Genomic DNA, 21,824 nt, shown 5'->3' with positions numbered 1-21,824 from the left:
CCTCCTATTTGCCTTTCGTACAACTGTTGCACAATGTGAATGACCTTCTCACCCTTGAGCACATTAACGGTTCTGTGGTATTTCATAACTGGGTGTAAATTGTTGATGTGTAATTAATGTTCATTCAGTTGTATTTACCTGAACTGTTGTATTTAGCTAATAGAGGGAGCCAACCCCCAGCAGAAAGAAGCCCTGGGCATCATGACTCCAGACTACTACAACTACCTGAACCAGTCAGGGACATACAAAGTGGACGGAACCAACGACAGCAAGGACTTTCAGGAGACAATGGTACTTTACTCCATCAGGGATTAAAACATATAGTACACTGTTTTCACAGAAGCACTGGGAGCAAAATGACACTTCCGGTTTACACTACCGGTCAAAAGTTTGGGATCACTTAAAAATGTCCTTGTTTTCCATGAAAACATACATAGTAAACATAGTAAAGACGTTGACAAAGTTATAAATAATGATTTTTAATTTAAATAATAATTGTGGCCTTCAACCTTTGCTTCGTCAAAGAATCCTCCATTTGCAGCAATTACAGCCTTGCAGACCTTTGTCATACTAGTTGCCAACTTGTTGAGGTAATCTGAAGAGATTTCACCCCATGCTTCCTGAAGCACCTCCCACAAGGTCAAGCTGCTCCCACAACAGCTCAATAGGGTTGAGATCCGGTGACTGTGCTGGCCACTCCATTATAGACCGAATACCAGCTGACTGCTTCTTCCCTAAATAGTTATTGCATAGTTTGGAGCTGTGCTTTGGGTCTTTGTCCTGTTGTAGGAGGAAATTGTCTCCAATTAAGCACCATCCACAGGGTATGGCATGGCGATGCAAAATGGAGTGATAGCCTTCCTTCTTCAAGATCCCTTTTACCCTGTACAAATCTCCCACTTTACCACCATCAAAGCACCCCCAGACCATCACACCTCCACCATGCTTGACAGATGGCGTCAAGCACTGCGTCTCACGAATGTTCTTCTTTGTGATCCGAACACCTCAAACTTAGATTCACCTGTCCGTAACACTTTTTTCCAATCTTCCTCTGTCCAGTGTCTGTGTTCTTTTGTCCATCTCAATCTTGTATTTATATTGGCCAATCTGAGATATGGGTTTTTCTTTGCAACTCTGCCTAGAAGGCCAGCATCCCGGAGTCGCCTCTTCACTGTTGATGTTGAGACTGGTGTTTTGCGGGTACTATTTAATGAAGCTGCCAGTTGAGGATTTGTCTGTTTCTCAAACTAGACACTCTAATGTACTTGTCCTCTTGCTCAGTTGTGCACCGGGGCCTCTGATAGGTGAGAATTATCTGTTAATTGAATGATTAGAATATTCCACCCTGAAACATATAATTGTATGGAATTGATTAGAATGTATAAAATCATAATCAATAAATGTGTAGTCCTAGTCAGAATTAGGGTAAAACAATATGTCTTTATGGTATTTTAAACACAGACTGTCTGAGCTTGGTGCAGACCTGACTAGAGATTTGGGAGAGAACAGGGAGTACGTCTCAAGGACAAGGTCACTATCTCTGTCGGTTGAGTAGTGAGACAGACTGTGTGTGCGTAGCAGGACATGTGTGTGCGTCTGTTTGAGTGCATGTGTGTGTGGGTAATGTGTGTATGTGCACCTGTTTGTGTGTGTGTGTGTGTGTGTGTGTGTGCGTATGGCTGTGTGAATGTGTGGGCGTGAGAAGTCAGTATAAAATGAATTGTTTTGTATTCTTGACTCCAGAACGTTCCGTGAATAAACCTTTTTGACTATTTTAGCTGGGCCTCCGTCTGTTTCAATCAACCAGGATCTTACAAATTCTGGTTTGCAGACAGAGTAATATAATTAAATTGGGTGATGTACCTGGAGAACGTAATTCTCTTATCAGCCTCCCGCTCCTCTTTCTATTCTGGTTAGTGCCAGTTTGCGCTTTTCTGTGAAGGGAGTAGTACACAGTGTTGTACGAGATCTTCAGTTGTTTCTTGCCAATTTATCGCATGGAATAGCCTTCATTTCTCTGGCTAGACTGCAAACTCTCCTTCCATACTCATATCAAACATCTCCAATCTAAAATCAAATCTAGAATCGGCTTTCTATTTCGCAACAAAGCCTCCTTCACTCACGCCGCCAAACTTACCCTAGTAAAACTGACTATCCTACCGATCCTCGACTTCGGCGATGTCATCTACAAAATAGCTTCCAATACTCTACTCAGCAAACTGGATGCAGTTTATCACAGTGCCATCTGTTTTGTTACTAAAGCATCTTATACCACCCACCACTGCGACCTGTATGCTCTAGTCGGCTGGCCCTCGCTACGTATTCGTCGCCAGATCCACTGGCTCCAGGTCATCTACAAGTCCATGCTAGGTAAAGCTCCGCCTTATCTCAGTTCACTGGTCACAATGGCAACACCCACCCGTAGCACACGCTCCAGCAGGTGTATCTCACTGATCATCCCTAAAGCCAACACCTCATTTGGCCCCCTTTCCTTCCAGTTTTCTGCTGCCTGTGACTGGAACAAATTGCAAAAATCGCTTAAGTTGGAGACTTTTATCGCCCTCACCAACTTTAAACATCTGCTATCTGAGCAGCTAACCGATCGCTGCAGCTGTACATAGTCTATCGGTAAATAGCCCACCCATTTTTACCTACCTCATCCCCATACTGTTTTTATTTATTTACTTTTCTGCTCTTTTGCACACCAGTATCTCTACCTGCACATGACCATCTGATAATTTATCACTCTGCTAAATTGTAATTATTCGCCTACCTCCTCATGCCTTTTGCACACAATGTATATAGACTCTTTCTTTTTTTCTACTGTGTTATTGACTTGTTTATTGTTTACTCCATGTGTAACTCTGTGTTGTTATCTGTTCACACTGCTATGCTTTATCTTGGCCAGGTCGCAGTTGTAAATGAGAACTTGTTCTCAACTAGCCTACCTGGTTAAATAAAGGTGAAATAAAAAAATAAATAAAAAATGTACAACTATTTTACGCTACTGCTACTCTCTGTCCATCATATATGCATAGTCACTTTAACCATATCTACATGTACATTCTACCTCAATCAGCCTGACTAACCGGTGTCTGTATGTAGCCTCACTACTTTTATAGCCTCGCAACTGTTTTTCACTGTCTTTTTACTGTTGTTTTTATTTATATACTTACCTATTGTTCACCTAATACCTTTTTTGCACTATTGGTTAGAGCCTGTAAGTAAGCATTTCACTGTAAGGTATTGTTGTATTCGGCACACGTGACAAATAAACTTTGATTTGATTTGACTTGATTTGACTAATCAACTAGTATAAAGAAGGCCAGTTTTATTGCTTCTTTAATCAGAACAACAGCTTTCAGCTATGCAAACATAATTGAAAAAGGGTTTTCCAATGATCAATTTGCCTTTTAAAATTATAAACGTGGATTAGCTAACACAAAGTGCCATTGGAACACAGGAGTGATGGTTGCTCTTCAACCACTGTGATTATTATTATTTGACCCTGCTGGCCATCTATGAACATTTGAACATCTTGGCCATAATTTGTTATTTGTTATAATCTCCACCCGGCACGGCCAGAAGAGGACTGGCCACCCCTCATAGCCTGGTTCCTCTCTAGGTTTCTTCCTAGGTTCTGGCCTTTCTATGGAGTTTTTCCTAGCCACTGTGCTTCTACACCTGTATTGCTTGCTGTTTGGGTTTTAAAGCTGGGTTTCTGTACAGCAGATGTAAGACAGGCTTTATAAATACATTTGATTTGATTTGATTTGCTGATCATGGGCCTCTGTATGCCTATGTAGATATACGCCTGTCAGCAACGGAGCTACCACACCCGTTGCTGACAGGTGTATAAAATCGAGCACACAGCCATGCAATCTCCATAGACAAACATTGGGGTGGCAGGTAGCCTAGTGGTTCGAGCGTTAGACCAGCAACCATTGGTTGCTGGATCGAATCCCTGAGCTGACAAGGTAAAAATTTGTTGTCCTGTCCCTGAACAAGGCAGTTAAACCACTGTTCCCTGGTAGGCTGTCATTGTAAAATAAGAATTTGTTCTTAACTGACTTGCCTGGTTAAATAAAAAAATATACATTTAAAAATCAGCTGTTTCCAGCTACAATTGTTATTTGCACTCTATTTCTGATCAATTTGATGTTATTTTAATGGACAAAAACAAAAAACAAGGACATTTCTAAGTGACCCCAAACTTTTGAACGATAGTGTATATTCGTAACACAGGCTTATCATTTGCAAAATATACTGTTCTGCTGCGTATTCTTCCATCATATTCCCTCAGTCCCAATTCTAGATGTTGTTGTGTGTTGTCTGGAACAGGAGTAATGCCTCTCTGTTGTATTTTGTCCACAGGAAGCCATGCATGTGATTGGGATCCCAGTGGCCCACCAGGCTCAGGCGCTGCAGATCATAGCAGGAATCCTGCACCTTGGAAACATCAGCTTCATAGAGGCAGGCAACTATGGCAAGGTGGAGAGCACTGACTGTGAGTGGGAGACATGAGAACGCGCAAACATGCATAATACATTTGTAAATGTCCCCAGTGAAGATGGAAAAAAACATTGGAGACATTGGGGATAGTAGCTCAAGCAATTTGCCATTATGTAGACAAATGTATATATTTGTCATGTGTTGTGTTATGTTCTGTTTGTATTTTCTCCCTCCCAGTGCTTGCCTTCCCTGCCTATCTGCTGGGCGTTGACCCAACGCGTCTGCAAGACAAACTGACCAGCAGAAAGATGGACTCGAAGTGGGGTGGAAAGTCTGAATCCATCGATGTGACTCTTAACCAGGAACAAGCCACCTACACCCGCGACGCCCTGGCTAAGGCCCTTTACACACGGCTCTTTGACTACCTGGTGGAGGTTAGGGACATCTACTATAAACTGCAATGATACACACAGAGACATAAATACAGTAACGACACGTCCGTTTCATACTAACTAATTATCCCCCTACCAGGCCATAAACAAAGCCATACAGAAACCTCATGAAGAATACAGCATCGGCGTTCTTGACATATATGGCTTTGAGATATTCCAGGTAAATCAAATATTAAATCAATAGAAATGTACATCTCTGATGGGATAACGAGGCAAAACACAGGTATGATGATAATATGCTGTAACATTGTCTCTAACCTGGATGTGTTCCTCTGACAGAGGAATGGGTTTGAGCAATTCTGCATCAACTTTGTCAACGAGAAGCTACAGCAGATATTTATTGAGTTGACACTGAAGGCTGAACAGGTACAAACCACTCTCAAACATCAACACTTTTCATTTCTTTAAGAGGTGTCTTGGATGTTGTTTAATAGTTATATTGGCATTGTCTATCTCCCTGTGTTTCTCCCAGGAAGAGTATGTTCAGGAAGGCATCAAGTGGACACCAATTGAGTATTTCAACAACAAGGTTGTCTGTGACCTCATCGAGAATAAGTTGGTAAGCTCAGAATTATACAATATCTCCTCAACTGTGTCTACAGTCACATCCAAAATTATTGGCACCCTTAATAAAGATGAGCAAAAAAGACTATCAAATACAGTACCAGTCAAAGTTTGGTCAACCCTACTCATTCAAGGGTTTTTCTTTATTTTTCCTATTTTCTACATTGTAGAATAATAGAGAAGACATCAAAACTATGAAATAGCACACACGGAATCATGTAGTATCAAAAAAAAAAGTTAAACAAATCAAAATATATTTTATATTTGAGATTCTTCAAAGTTGCCACCCTTTGCTTTGATGACAGTTTTGCACACTCTTGGCATTCTCTTAACCAGATTCACCTGGAATGCTTTTCCAACAGTCTTGAAGGAGTTCCCACATATGCTCAGCATTCTTTTGCTGCTTTTCTTTCACTCTGCGGTTCAACTCATCCCAAACCATCTCAATTGGGTTGAGGTCAGGTCATCTGATGCATCACTCTCCTTCTTGGTCAAATAGCCCTTATACAGCCTGGAGGTGTGGTGGGTCATTGTCCTGTTGAAAAACAAATGATAGTCCCACTAAGCACAAACTAGATGGGATGGCATATCGTTGCAGAATGCTGTGGAAGCCATGCTGGTTAAGTGTGCCTTGAATTCTAAATAAATCATAGATAGTGTCACCAGTAAAGTACCCCCACACCATCACACCACCTCTTCCATGCTTCACAGTGGGAACCACACATGTGAAACCACCCATCATCATCCGTTCACCTACTCCGCGTCTCACAAAGACACAGCGGTTGGAACCAAAAATCTCAAATTTGGACTCATCAGACCAAAGGACAGATTTCCACCCGTCTAATGTCCATCGCTTGTGTTTCTTTGCCCAAGCAAGTCTCTTATTATTATTGTTGTCCTTTAGAAGTGGTTTCTTTGTAACAATTTGACCATGAAGGCCTGATTCACGCAGTCTCCTCTGAACAGTTGATGTTGAGATGTCTGTTACTTGAACACTGTGAAGCATTTATTTGGGCTGCAATCTGAGGTGCAGTTAACTCTAATGAACTTATCCTCTGCAGCGTAGGTAACTCTGGGTCTTCCTTTCCTGTGGCGGTCCTCATGAGAGCCAGTTTCATCATAGCGCTTGATGGTTTTTGCTACTGCAGTTGAAAAAACTTTAAAAGTTCTTGAAATTTTCCGTATTGACTGATCTTCATGTCTTAAAGTAATGATGGACTGTTGTTTCTCTTTGCTTATTTGAGCTGTTCTTGCCATAATATAGACTTGGTCTTTTACCAAATAGGGCTATCTTCTGTATACCACCCCTACCTTGTCACAACACAACTGATTGGCTCAAATGCATTAAGAAGGAAATACATTTTTACAAGGCACACCTGTTAATTGAAATGCATTCCAGGTGACTACTTCATGAAGCTGGTTGAGAGAATGCCAAGAATGTGCAAAGCTGTCATCAAGGCAAAGAGTAGCTACTTTGAAGAATCTCAAATATAAAATATATTTGTATTTGTTTTACACTTTTTTGGTTACTACATAATTCCAAAAGTGTTATTTCATAGTTTTGATATCTTCACTATTATTCTACAATGTAGAACATAATAAAAATAAAGAAAAACCCTTGAATGAGTAGGTGTGTCCAAACTTTTGTCTGGTACTGTAAATAATGATTTTATACTAATAAATGCTCAAATAAAAATATTTAGTTTAACAAGTGATACAAACATTTTTAAAAAGATAGATGTCAACATTTTTGTTTTCAATACTTTGTGCAAACCTCCCCTTTACGCGGATGTAGCCTTTTCCTATAATATTTTATGAGATTGAAGATCACATTGGGGGGGGATCTTAGACCATTCCTCCACACAGAATATTTCCAGATCCTTGATATCTTTCGGTCTGTGCTTATGGACTGCCCTTTTCAATATAAACCACAGGTTTTCAATGGGGTTCAAGTCCATAGACTGAGATGGCCATTGCGAAATGTTGATTTTGTGTTCAATTAACAACTTCTTCGTGGATTTTGATGTTGCTTGGGTGCATTGTCTTGCTGGAAGGTCAAGTTTAAGGTTCCTGGCAGAGGCAACCAGGTTTTTGGCTAAAATGTCCTGGTACTTGGTAGAGTTCATGATCCCCATAACGTCAAAGATCCACCAGCATATTTTACAGTAGGTATGAGGTTATTTTCTGCATATGCATCCTTCTATTAAGACCAAACACCACTGGTGTGTGTGTCAAAGTCTCATCTGAAAGTCTCATTTTCGTCTCATCTGACCATAGCACCCGGTTTCAATCCAATTAGCCTATTGGCATGGAGGTGTCGTCTACTGTAGATTTGGAGACTTGGTGACCCCAGGATCTGAAACACAACCAAAACAAACAGCAAATGCATCCAAAAAGTTTGTAGAGTAGGAATATGGGCAAACAACAGCACTATTGTCACTGTCCCAATACTTTTGGAGCTCACTGTAGCTCAGTATTTGTATTATTTATATTATACAGTCTTTTTTGCTAAACTTTATCAATGGTACCAATCAATTTGGATGTGTCTGTATATTCTATTAGTGGCTACCACTCTAAATGTCTAACAATCCCTCCCCTCCAGAACCCGCCAGGCATCATGAGTGTGCTGGATGATGTGTGTGCCACCATGCATGCCAAGGGTGAGGGGGCAGACGGCACCCTGCTCCAGAAGCTCTCGGCGGCGGTGGGCACACACGAACACTTCAACAGCTGGAACTCGGGCTTCGTCATCCACCACTATGCAGGCAAGGTGAGTACCAGGAGAAGACAAGAGTTTTAAACTCAAAACTGATTTAAGTAAACACTTCATGTGGGTAGACATATGGGTGAGGTGTGAATTTTAAGACTTACACATAATGTATTATCTGTCACCTCAGGTCTCCTACGAAATAAACGGCTTCTGTGAGAGAAACCGGGATGTGCTTTTTACTGACCTTATTGAACTCATGCAGAGCAGCGAACAGTATGTATTCCTCTATCTTTACCTGAACTGACACATCCCAGTAAGCAAAATGACGTTGAAAGACATCTTTCAGACCTCTTTTCCAGACTTGGATGTCAGGTTCATTTTATGTGCTGAACGAATGGTGAAAATGCATATTTTCTTCACGTCGATAATACACATTTTCTGGACGTTGAAAATACGTACAATATTTTCCTGATGTTGAAATCAGGTGCATTTTAGGTGCTGAATGAAAGGTGAAAATATGTATTTTCCGGACGTCAAAAATACATATTATACAGACATTGAAAATACGTCTTTTTTCGGTCATTGATTCTATGGCCAAATTTCTCAATGACATAAACATTATATCACAATAATAATTTTTCAAGCCTCTTAATATAGGAAAGAGGAGCCAACTGAAGAGTGCAACAGAATATTTATTATTGCTCCCTAGTGATGGGACGATTGATACCGGAGCTCCGGCACTCCGATGCAGTTTTCGAAGCACTTCTGATTCGACACAACGTAGCGATGCTTGTAACAAAGTAACTACACCACCTGACGATGACGTTCCAAGCTTCAGATGTTACACTACCATCTGACAGGTGTCGGAACTCAGAACTGAAGGTGCTGACCTTTGCTGGAAGCTTTTAGTTTTTATCTAGCTAGATATTTCATATTTGTGTTGTTTGCTCTATAACCTATTCGTTTATACGCCAGCGTGATATACAATAAGGCCGTAACAACAAAAAGACAACAGTCACACAGTGGCCGAATAAATTCAACTGCACATACATTTGTTTAATCACAAAACCGGACAGCAACATCTGTCCGGTGAAGTCCACAAAGCAAGTATTGCATTAACAGACAGTTACTGTATATTGCCTGTAGTACTGTCAAGCAAGTTAATGTTTTGAACAGTTTACTAAACAACTACTGATTTAGAACCACAGAGTTAAATGAAATGCATTGAAAACTAATTTAAAGATAACAAAAACAATGTAGTCCCAATCAATGTTGCAAAATATCATGTGGCTGTCCATGGTACTGATTTCTGTGTGTGCGTGCTTGCTCACGCAAGTGAAAAACCAAAAATTGAATCCCAATGCCATCCTCCTCTCTTTCATGACTCTGCCATTCAGTACACTTTTAGTTTTTGTTTTCATAGGCTACCTAGTTCAAATGCTTGCAAGCCTAACTTAATGTGAAAAGCAATTCAATATGATCCTCCATCTTGTCCCCACAGTGCCTTCATCCGCAGCCTCTTCCCTGAAAACCTCAACACAGACAAGAAGAGCAGGCCCACCACTGCTAGCTGTAAGATCAAGGTAACAGTCCCCACTACTGTACCAGAACTATGGTTCAGTGGCTGAGTGTATCAGCACTCCCAAAGATTTCAGCTTATCAGTACGTGGTGGTACATCCATCCCTTATGTTCTCTCTGCAGAAACAAGCCAATGATCTGGTGAACACGTTGATGAAGTGCACCCCCCACTATATCCGATGTATCAAACCCAACGAGACTAAGAGACCCAAGGACTGGGAAGAGAGTCGGTGTGTCCCTATAACACCCCCTAACAGACATCATATACAATAGCAGACTATTTAGGGATTTCAGAAGAATTCAGGTGCTATAATTCTCTAGTTTGGAACATTCGAACATAGGTGATATTGAACCTGTGTGTGTGTGTGTGTGTGTGTGTGTGTGTGTGTGTGTGTGTGTGTGTGTGTGTGTGTGTGTGTGTGTGTGTGTGTGTGTGTGTGTGTGTGTGTGTGTGTGTGTGTGTGTGTGTGTGTGTGTGTGTGTGTGTGTGTGTGTTTAGGGCGAAGCACCAGGTGGAGTACCTTGGGCTGCGGGAGAACATCCGTGTACGTCGAGCCGGCTACGCCTACCGCAGAGTCTTCAATAAGTTCCTACAGAGGTGAGTCTTACTTACTCTTAGGTGTGTGTCCTTCAGTGTCTGCTGGGTGTCGTTCAGTGTCTGCTGGGTGTCCTCTCAGTGTGTGTGGGGGGATGGAGAGTCTACTGTATGCTCTACCCAGTACCTGACTCACTGTGTTTGGCCTACAGGTACGCCATCCTGACGGCAGAGACGTGGCCGTGCTGGCGGGGGGGAGAGCAGCAGGGGGTCCTGCATCTCCTCCGCTCTGTCAACATGGACACAGACCAGTACCAGATGGGACGCTCCAAGGTCTTTGTCAAGGCCCCAGAGTCGGTAGGGGCCCATATACTGTAGTTCTCCCTGGGAAAAGTGCTGTTTCATTCATCTCAATGGGACTTCCCGGGTTTAAGGGTGAATACATGAACTGTATTAAAAGGTGTGCGGCATTACACTGCAAAATAGTTTATTTGATCCAAGCATTCCCTCTTCCCTCCGTCTCCTCTAGCTCTTCCTATTGGAGGAGATGCGGGAGAGGAAATTCGACACGTTCGCCAGGACCATCCAGAAGGCCTGGAGGAAGTACATCGCCAGGCGGAAATATGAACAGATGAGGGAAGATGGTGAGTGTGTCAATGATCCTGGTGTCACGTTCCTCATAAGGAGTAGACCAAGATGCAGCGTGGTATGTTTCCATCCTTTATTTTGGAATAGAAAACTTCAAAGAACAAAACAACAAAGCGAACAAATGAAACGTGAAGCTATAATAATGCTCACAGGCAACTATACATAGACAAGATCCCACAAAGTACAATGGGGAAATGGCTACCTAAATATGATCCCCAATCAGAGACAACGATAAACAGCTGCCTCTGATTGGGAACCATACCAGGCCAACATAGATATACAATTCCCCTAGATAACCCACCCTTAATCACACCCCGACCTAACCAACATAGAAAATAAACAGCTCTCTATGGTCAGGGTGTGACACCTGGAGAAGTGTGGGGATGGAACAAGAAAGAAAAATGATAATACATAAATCAATTTGGATATACAGCAATGAATATGCCCTCAGAGGGTCTTAACATTCCCAGGAACTCTCTCTCCCATGTTGTCCCCAGCTTCAGACATCCTGCATAACTCTAAGGAGCGGAGGAGGAACAGCATCAACAGGAACTTTGTAGGAGACTATCTGGGACTGGAGCAGAGGCCTGAGCTCAGACAGTTCCTGGCCAAGAGAGAGCGAGTCGACTTCGCAGACTCTGTCAACAAGTTTGACCGCAGGTTCAAGGTGAGCATACCACTTCCTCCACCACAGAGTGGTGAGGAAAACCGAGCCAACGCCGGAGTTAACAGCACAGCATGGGGTTGACTTCTTACTTCTTCCATTTATACCCACTCACTCTCTTCCATTATCTCTCTCTCCAGTCCATCAAGAGGGACCTCATTCTGTCTCCCAAAGGCATCTACCTCATAGGCAGAGAGAAGGTGAAGAAGGGGCCAGAGAAGGGACAGATAAAGGAGGTGTTAAAAAGGAAGCTGGAGTTTGAGAGTATCCACTCAATCTCTCTCAGGTAAAGCTTTTTTCTCACTGCTGAAGTTAGATCAGCATGTAACAGTGCAGTGGGATGTCATCTCCAGGCAGTGTCAATGGGAGTTTTTGTGGTTAGTGTGGTTAATGATAAAACAGGAACTGATAACACAGGATCTTAAACTCTGCATTGTGCAATTATATCACCCGCCTGTGTGGGTATGACACTTCTTCTACCAATGCCAATCCCGTAAAACTCTAAATTTATATATTTCGCCCTCTCCCTGTAGTATGAGACAGGATGATTTCTTCATCGTGCATGAGACTCAGTATGATAGTCTGCTAGAGTCCAACTTCAAGACTGAGTTCCTCAGCTTGCTCTGTAAGCGCTATGAAGAGGTGACCAAGAACAAGCTGTCTCTCTCCTTTAATGACAGGTAGGACTACACACATAATGGATAGCGAAATCCTTGCTGTATGACTTCATGGTTTAGTGGATTGGATTAACTTTGGATAAAAGCATCTAGTAAAATCATCCGCTGTTGTGGCTCTCTGTAGGCTGGAGTTCCGGGTGAAGAAGGAGGGCTGGGGAGGAGGGGGCACCCGTGTTGTGGTGTTCCAGAGGGGACAGGGGGACCTGGCAGAGATCAAACCAACTGGAAAGACCCTCACCATCACGGTGGGAGATGGCCTGCCCAAGACCTCCAGTGAGTAACAGGAAGAGAGAGAAGCACATGCAGAAGGAGAAAAGAGAGAGACATACTGAAGATACAGATGGACGTGTATATCTATAGAATACTCAGGCTGACTTGATATATAACATATATTATTTTTCCTAATACGTCATCCTTTAAAACTCAACATGTTTATTTTGTCAGAGCCCACCAAGAAGGGAGCGCTACAGATCCGTGCAGGCGGCAGGAGTCAGCCTCCCAGTAGAGGTAAACTCATGAATCTGTTCAGACATGTTCCTACGTCATCGGCAACAATCACTGCATGAACATGGACTTGCAATCCTTACTACTGTGTACCATCACCATGATAATTATGTTGAATTATTAGTGTATGAATGGATGTACTGTATGTCTGTCTTGTGTTTACCTTGTATCTCTGTTCCTCTTCTTTGACTAGGGTCCCAGAATGGTGCACCCAGAGGTAGAGGTGCTCCACTGCCCCAGCAGCACACCTATACCGCCCAGAAACAGAACCGCCCCCCCAGCGCCGTCCTCCCCAAACTGGGCTCCCAGAATCGCAGACGAGGCCCGGCTCAGACTCAGACTCAACAGGGGAACCTGGACTTCCTCAACGTGCCTGACCAGGGCGTGTCTGGGTGAGCTGAATAAACTGAGCATACATTGGGCATTCACAAAAATATACTATCTAAAGTAAAGGATAGAACTTGAGCTCTAATCTCTCATATCTCATCCCTTTATACCTCTCTTCAGAATGCAGAGGAGGAGGAGTATCAGCAGCCAGCGGCCGCCCCCGGCCCCATCCAGCCGGTCCAAGGCCCAGCCCCGCCCAATGGGCCCACGTTGCCGGGCGTTGTACCAGTACGCTGGCCAGGACACTGATGAGCTCAGCTTCGACGCCAATGATGTCATCGACCTGCTCAATGAAGGTACACGTTGGGAGGCAATAGAATAGTACTCAATTGTTTATTTGTGAAAAAATAAACTGTGTCCATTCGGAACAAAGGAAAGGGGAAGAAAGAGGAGACTAGAGCACCAACTGGGGTGTTTTACGCTTGGCACTAGTACACCACTGCTGTAATGCTTGGCACTAGTACACCACTGCTGTAATGTTTGGCACTAGTACACCACTGCTGTAATGTTTGCCACTAGTACACCACTGCTGTAATGTTTGCCACTAGTACACCACTGCTGTAATGTTTGGCACTAATACACCACTGCTGTAATGCTTGGCACTAGTACACCACTGCTGTAATGCTTGGCACTAGTACACCACTGCTGTAATGTTTGGCACTAGTACACCACTGCTGTAATGCTTGGCACTAGTACACCACTGCTGTAATGCTTGGCACTAGTACACCACTGCTGTAATGTTTGGCACTAGTACACCCCTACTGTAATGTTTGCCACTAGTACACCACTGCTGTAATGTTTGCCACTAGTACACCACTGCTGTAATGTTTGGCACTAATACACCACTGCTGTAATGCTTGGCACTAGTACACCACTGCTGTAATGTTTGCCACTAATACACCACTGCTGTAATGTTTGCCACTAGTACACCACTGCTGTAATGTTTGCCACTAGTACACCACTGCTGTAATGTTTGGCACTAGTACACCACTGCTGTAATGTTTGGCACTAGTACACCACTGCTGTAATGTTTGGCACTAGTACACCACTGCTGTAATGCTTGGCACTAGTACACCACTGCTGTAATGCTTGGCACTAGTACACCACTGCTGTAATGTTTGGCACTAGTACACCACTGCTGTAATGCTTGGCACTAGTACACCACTGCTGTAATGCTTGGCACAGGTACACCACTGCCGTAATGCTTGGCACTAGTACACCACTGCCGTAATGCTTGGCACAGGTGCACCACTGCTGTAATACTTGGCACTAGAACACCACTGCTGTAATGCTTGGCACTAGTACACCACTGCTGTAATGTTTGCCACTAGTACACCACTGCTGTAATGCTTGGCACTAGTACACCACTGCTGTAATGTTTGGCACTAGTACACCACTGCTGTAATGCTTGGCACTAGTACACCACTGCTGTAATGTTTGGCACTAGTACACCACTGCTGTAATGTTTGGCACTAGTACACCACTGCTGTAATGCTTGGCACTAGTACACCACTGCTGTAATGCTTGGCACTAGTACACCCCTGCTGTAATGCTTGGCACTAGTACACCGCTGCTGCAATGCTTGGCACTAGTACACCCCTGCTGTAATGCTTGGCACTAGTACACCACTGCTGTAATGCTTGGCACTAGTACACCACTGCTGTAATGCTTGGCACTAGTACACCACTGCTGTAATGTTTGGCACTAGTACACCACTGCTGTAATGCGTGGCACTAGTACACCACTGCTGTAATGCTTGGCACTAGTACACCACTGCTGTAATGTTTGGAACCAGAACACCATTACTGAAAGGTTACCTTTCCCTTGCAGATGCATCAGGCTGGTGGAGGGGCAGGTTTCGTGGCAAGGAGGGACTCTTCCCTGGGAACTATGTGGAGAAAATCTGATGACTGCCTGTTCTGTGCCCGAAAAGTTGTATGGCATAACGATCCACTGTAAAGCATTGGTGAATTGCATGTGAGCCAAGCAGTAATATCTGATTCACAAGCGTTTCAACAGGATCGTCATGTTGACACCAGTGCTTTGTATTATCTGCACAACAATATCAGTACAGAGAAAGAAACATGTTGAAAAGCTATCTGAAACAGAAGACTGTGCCTTTTTTATTTTTCATTTATGTTATATTGTCAGCCATAACTGATTTAACTGGGCCTTATTCCAGTTTCACAAAGAGGACTTTGATGCAAAGCTTTGAGGTGCTAACGCAAAAGAAGATGCAATGATTTTATGCACATACATTTTTTTTTTGTGATATCAAATGTAGGGCCATCAAGTGTCGATGTAAAATCCTCCCCAAAGTCCATATTTTCTATTCAAGTAAATACTACCTGTAAGCAACCAGTAGGAGGTACTGTTGCACCATTTCCATGTCTTAAACTCTTGCAAATGCTCTGAAAATAAAAGGTTGACTGATGTATGATAATATACATGAGTCTTTGGTGTTATAAACTTCTTTCTGCTCTGTTGGATTCATTACAAAACTAGTTTATGGACTTCTTTTATAACTGTTGTAAAATAACTTGAAATTAACAAATTAACAGAGAATTTCTATTTTGTGCCCAGTGACAGTGGTCACAATAAAGACATGTTTTCTATAAACGTAATTGATTGATACACTGTTTGCATCATCATTGGCATCATGTGTAACTAAATTTAAGTTGATGCTTTAAGACCACCTCATTCTTACATCATGTTAGCGATGTGTGATGAACCCTAGAATGCATCCTTGTTCGAAGTGTTCGTAAACCTGTACGAATGCTGTCTTCATTATGACTATGAATGATGTGTCACCTTGAATTGGAAGCCTAATGATTCCTACAGGTTGTTGTGAATGACAGGTGGACAAAAGAGAGTGCAGCGCAGCAGATTATTCTCCAGCTGGGAACACTGGTCCAACAGGTGAGCCGTGAATACAACTGGAAGCTTCACGTGTTCAAAATTGAAATGCTAATCATTTACAATGGTCAATGTGTGGCTGCAGGTTTATACTATTCATTGGAGCAGTTACTGAAGCATGCAGCAAGTATGTTTTATAAATACATGCCTTGACAATAAAACTACATGTTCTGTTATGAGCAGACTAGATACTTCATGAATACAGCCATACAAATAGTAATGCGTTGCATGTTAAAAACCTCTAAAGGATCCGTCCCTCTTTTTCAATTTTCGTCTAAAATTCCATACCCAAATCTAACTGCCTGTAGCTCGGGACCTGATGCAAGGGTATGCATATTCTTGATAGCATTTGAATGGAAACACTTTGAAGTTTGTGGAAATGTGAAATTAATGTAGGAGAATATAACACATTAGATCTGGTAAAAGATAATACAAAGAAAAAAACATTTGTGTTTTTTTGTATTTTTTCTGTACCATCATCTTTGAAATGCAAGAAGTGCCATAATGTATTATTCCAGCCCAGGTGCAGTTTAGATTTTTGCCACTAGATGGCAGCAGTGTATGTGCAAAGTTTTAGGCTAATCCAATGAACCATTGTATTTCTGTACAAAATGTTGTATCAAGACTGCCCAAATGTGCCTAAATGGTTTATTAATAACTTTTCAAGTTCATAACTGTGCACTCTCCTCAAACAATAGCATGGTATTATTTCACTGTAATAGCTACTGTAAATTAGACAGTTCAGTTAGATTAACAAGAGTTTAAGCTTTCTGCCAATACCTGATACGTCTATGTCCTGGGAAATGTTATTGTTACTTACAACCTCATGCTAATTGCATTAGCCTACGTTAGCTCAACCTTCCCGTGGGGGACCCACCGATCCTGTAGAGGTTTAAACATAAATGGTATCCGTAATAACTGAATATTGTCATTAGTACCTGTGGAGACAGGAACAATAGCCATACTGTGTTGATCCTGAGCATGATCCCCTGTTTATTCTGATGATCCATAAACAGACCAGTAGCGCTGATCTCAACTATGACCTCATTCCATGGAGCTTTACATCACTGACCCGACTTCTTAACATGAAAATACAACTGTATGATTGTCTGGGCTCTTTGGTCCTCATCTTGCTTCAAACTAGCATTGGCCTAGATTACTTTTTTAATGAATGGCAATATGTGGGGATTAAGTGGGATACAACATGCAGTCCATCAATATTGACGTAATGGCGTGTTTTTTTAAGAGTAGGGAATAAGCCAGTCAAGACATTCATAATAGGAAAAACCCTATTGAGAACCATTATACAGGTGTCCATGCTGCTGACTGAGCTAGTTATGCCGACTCACCTCCCTGGCACAAAAGTTTCAATTAACATCGTCAGGAATCTTCTTGCTTCTAGAATAAATTAATAATACAATGGCAAACAGGCGGGTAACGAACGATTTGCTACCTATGCCGTCCGTCAAAAGCAAAGCGCATGACGAGATCGGACCAATGTGGCCTCACACTCAAGCACTTGTGCCATCCCCGCGGGTACACCTGGCCCATTGAGAATATGAATAGCCGCAGCTTTTGCCATGTATGTGTATTTGCTCTAATTACTATAATTTCAAACTATGCCCAATAAAGAATGACTTAATACTTTAATATTGTAGGTTTTAGTTATACACATATATTTTATCACAGCGCGTTGCCTGTTGCGAAGTTTGGATATCAGGTAAAGCTTACCCATGCGCATTTGGTTTCCATTCAACTTAAAGCCTAAATTGAACTGACAGGTTGTAATATAGCAAAGGCACCGGGAATGTGTCAATTTAACAATAGTATTGCCAGACCAGGGCGTGAAGTTACAGTCAAGACTAGTGCAACTGGATCGGGAGAATTTTGTCCCCTATTAAAATCCACCTGCCACTTGGAGAAGAAAGTAGTTGTGTTTGGATTACAAAATTGGAGGTAAACTCTATATCGATTTTATCTAGTCATCTGAGATGGTGGTCATATACAATTCCATATAAACACATGCAGTTTTGTTGTCAATATAATTTATATCCACAGGTGACAGGTGTTTTGATGATGACAATTTCATGATGATGACTTGTATTATTCAGTCTGTCGATGCAAGGTCTTTTGCAATCTACCTACAACCTACTTGCAACCTACTTGCATATGTAGCCCATGTGAAATGGCTAGCTAGTTATCAGCGGTGCGCGCTAGTGGCGTTTCAATCGGTGACTTCACTTGCTCTGAGACCTTGAAGTGACTGTCGACGTGTGCAGAGCGTCCCTGGTTCGCGCCCAGGTCTGGGCGAGGGGACGTGCGTAAAATCTATACTGTTACGCATACATGGTGATAAGATGACATTTGCTTTGGGTCAAAGCTAATTGTAGATTGCAGTATGGATGGTTGAAGCAGAACAGTGTGCATTGACAGTACTTCCTACTCTGTTTGTCATCTATTTATAATATAATCTTTGAACAACAATAGCTTATATAATTTATCTTTATTATAATTGGATTGTGACATTCAGAACAACAAGAGCAACACTGAAGCATCCATTTTGGTGACTGGTTTAAGAAGCCCATGACAAGGCACCCACACCTGGATATTTGCTTATCTTTTCAACGGGGGACAAACAGACAACAGACATTTCACTTGAGCCAGTCCCTGTTATGGAGTCTTCAAAAAGTGGACCAGCATGTGGAGTTTTTGAAAAAGGCTACATCCACATTGTTAGTCACACTGTGTTGTATGCTGGAAACTCTGAAAGTAATAGAAAATAATGGCCTAAATGTTCTCACTCTATTCTTTCTTTCTCCCCCTCGGGGTTCTAGTCTAGTGAGAAGATGATGTGTTCTCCTATGAAAGCTCAGATCTGGACTGATGTGAGGCGAACTACAGGCACTCTGAAGTACACTGTGCGTGAACATGATTTATTTCTTACAATATCCAGCTGAGATATACACCTCTGTGCTTACTGTGCCTTTTTAAAACTCCATTGCTGTATACTTGTCTAATATATTGTTGTATTTTATTTGTTTGCGGAGGACCATATTTTATGGCCACAATGATGATAGATGTAGTGGACAGGTGCATCACTCACTGCATTACATTGTGAATCCCTCTTTTAGAACACTCCTTTCTGTTTCTCCAGATGAGCAGTCTGTTCGTCTTCGTGATCTCCCCCATCATGCTGTACCTGCTGCACACTTACGCCAGGGAAGTACCTGTACCTGGTCTGGATCATGATGGTCTTTGTGGGTGTGTGTCCACTCTTCTCTCCAAACATCAGGAACTTCATTAAGTTATAACTCCACTCCCAAGGTGCCCTCATCGGTCTGCTTTAGATACTGGGTAGGGCCGGGGCTAGGGGCCATTTAGGAATTGGGCATCAATGTGTGTCTCCTCCCTAAAGGTCTCTTCTCTGCCTGCTTCCACATGACCCTGAGCTTCATGGGCCAGATGCTGGATGAGCAGTCCATCCTGTGGGTGCTGGGGCTCTGCTGGGGCTCTGCTATGCCCTCTGGTATTCCCATGCTTCATCAACGACAGGTTGGCCACCATAACACCTGCTCAAGGCTTCTGCAGCCAAATCATTATCTGTGAATACTGGAAGTAGCATATACCGTGTTTCACCTTCCTGTCTCTATTCAATGTAACCATGGGGCAGCGTCTATGTGTGTTTAGATCTCCCTGCTACAGGATCATGTGGTTGTTCTCTCTATATGGAACAAAGGCAATACATACTGTAGGCTGTTAATAAGGCAGGAGACAATGACAGGATCTTTTTACAGGGCATGCCAGGTTGAAACAGAAGCTATGCTAAGCAAGGAGCCTGACAACCAGGCCAGGAGCAGCCTGTAGTATGCTATATTCACCAGCCAGTCGGAGAGAGGGGCTTCCTAGCTTTCTGAATGACTCTCCCATTAACACTGTTTTAATATTAAAGTAAATGGTGGGAAAAGATTAATGCAATATTAATGAGAGTGTGAACATAATCCCAATTGAACTATGAAAAGGGCCCACCCTGTGCTCCTTTGTCAAACCCACTGACAACGCCTACATCCTCAACTGCCTTGCCCTCTACATCACCTACTCATTGGGTCTGGAGATGAGGATGTAAGGCAATACCTCTCATTATTGTACTGTACATTACTGTCCAGTGCACATTCTATCACTCCATCAGTTCACTGTCTGATAACTGCTTTCTGTTCCTCTCTCGCTCATGCTCTCACTCTCTCTGTTTATCGCTCTGCTTTATTTTCCCCACTCACAGCTGTACTGACCAATAGGTGCTACGGTTATGCTGGTCTGGTGTTGGCCTGTGGGGGATGGCAATCATCTACTGGATCAGTGACTGTTTCGGATGCATCCTCTGGCAAAAGCTCAACTTCTGCTATCTGCATGGCATCTGGTAAAAGTAGGGGATAGGATGTGAACAGAAGTTAGATATAATATTCTCTCTTTGAGGTTGTGAATAATCATGAACAGACTGACATGTGTCTATTCACCCTCTAGGCACATTCTGATTGCGATCGCTGTAGCCTACCCAAGCACCCTGATAGCCTACTTGGATGCCAACTATGAGGTACCTTACTCCCTGCCAGGCCTTCAGCACTGGCCCAGTGATAACTGTGTCCTGGGCTTGCCTTACATCGTCCTGAAAGGAACCACCAAGACTCAGAAAATATGTTAGAGAACGTTCAACTTCTCCAAGAGACAACTTGATGGCTTTGGTGATGAAATGTGCTATGTAGTGCCGTGCAAGGAAAAGTGTCAAATGCAGTGCCTTTCTTTTTACTTAGCAGTGACTCCGTTTTGAGAAATGGTTGCAATTCATAAGATTGCTCCTTATTTGATATGATAACAGAATCAATGCCACTCAGGTCATCAAGTTCGATGTTTGCATATTATGTTTAGTGTGCACATGTTAAAGAATTAAACAAGAATTAATGTGTGTATGTTTTTATATGCATTTTGTGTGAATTGATCAATGCACTCATCTGTTGCTTGCGTCCATATATGCATGGATATTCTCTCCACATGTTTTTATAAAACAATTTTGTGTATATCTATGTTTCGGTATAATAACATGATTGTCTTTGTAGTGATGAGAATGGAGATGATTTCAACCCCAAAAATACAGCTTTGCTTAGATGTAGGGCTGAATCACAACCACAACATTTTAGGGGTAAAGGGCTTGTAGAGTTTGTTTATATAACCTACAACTTTACATTTGTCATCCTTTTCAGGGATAATATCATATTATGTGTGATCTGAACTAAACTAAGTTTAAGACATTTTATACAACCACATAAACATAAATGTTTGTCTTGGTTCAGAGATCTTAAGATGTAAGTATTTTGTGATGTTATTACAGAAAATGTAAGGACCATGTCAATGTTTGTTATGTGTGGGATTCTACATCTATGAGATCAATTAAATGTGTATATGAATAAGATTAACGGTTACTGAATTAAATTCTATGATGAATTTGAGACGTTTCTAAATATATTGAAAAAATATATAAACCCAACATGTAAAGTGTTGGTTCCATGTTTCATGAACTGAAATAAAAGATCCCATAAATGTTTCCATGTGCACAAAAAGCTTATTTCTCTCACATTTTGTGCACAAATTTGTTAACATCCCTGTTAAGGAGAATTTATCCTTTGCTAAAATAATCCATCCACCTGACAGGTGTGGCATATCAAGAAGCTGATTAAACAGCATGAC

General features: G+C 42.2%; 1 protein-coding gene and 1 pseudogene across 1 annotated transcript in view; both read left to right on the top strand.

Moving 5' to 3' along the window:
• LOC110521506 (unconventional myosin-If) overlaps positions 1-15,641 on the top strand; it is a 26,713-nt gene extending 11,072 nt beyond the window's left edge. Inside the window, exons 8-28 of the mRNA XM_036969166.2 lie at positions 157-291; positions 4,375-4,507; positions 4,690-4,886; positions 4,984-5,064; positions 5,184-5,270; positions 5,377-5,463; positions 8,071-8,238; positions 8,366-8,451; positions 9,680-9,761; positions 9,881-9,987; positions 10,257-10,355; positions 10,505-10,649; positions 10,822-10,936; positions 11,438-11,607; positions 11,745-11,890; positions 12,138-12,284; positions 12,406-12,554; positions 12,726-12,788; positions 12,979-13,177; positions 13,293-13,468; positions 15,003-15,641. Of these exons, the coding sequence (XP_036825061.1) occupies positions 157-291; positions 4,375-4,507; positions 4,690-4,886; positions 4,984-5,064; positions 5,184-5,270; positions 5,377-5,463; positions 8,071-8,238; positions 8,366-8,451; positions 9,680-9,761; positions 9,881-9,987; positions 10,257-10,355; positions 10,505-10,649; positions 10,822-10,936; positions 11,438-11,607; positions 11,745-11,890; positions 12,138-12,284; positions 12,406-12,554; positions 12,726-12,788; positions 12,979-13,177; positions 13,293-13,468; positions 15,003-15,079 (2,649 nt within the window). The 3' untranslated portion in view covers positions 15,080-15,641. The remainder of the gene's footprint in view (positions 1-156; positions 292-4,374; positions 4,508-4,689; positions 4,887-4,983; positions 5,065-5,183; positions 5,271-5,376; positions 5,464-8,070; positions 8,239-8,365; positions 8,452-9,679; positions 9,762-9,880; positions 9,988-10,256; positions 10,356-10,504; positions 10,650-10,821; positions 10,937-11,437; positions 11,608-11,744; positions 11,891-12,137; positions 12,285-12,405; positions 12,555-12,725; positions 12,789-12,978; positions 13,178-13,292; positions 13,469-15,002) is intronic.
• Positions 15,642-17,543: 1,902 nt separating this feature from the next.
• Positions 17,544-20,784, top strand: LOC110522761 (alkaline ceramidase 1-like; annotated as a pseudogene).
• Positions 20,785-21,824: the final 1,040 nt, after the last annotated feature.

This window comes from Oncorhynchus mykiss, chromosome 4, assembly GCF_057628025.1.
Source record: "Oncorhynchus mykiss isolate SJ-2025 chromosome 4, ASM5762802v1, whole genome shotgun sequence".
Taxonomy (NCBI): Eukaryota; Metazoa; Chordata; class Actinopteri; order Salmoniformes; family Salmonidae; genus Oncorhynchus; species Oncorhynchus mykiss.
Note: the sequence above shows the minus strand (reverse complement) of the source record. Positions and strands in the feature narration are given on the sequence as shown.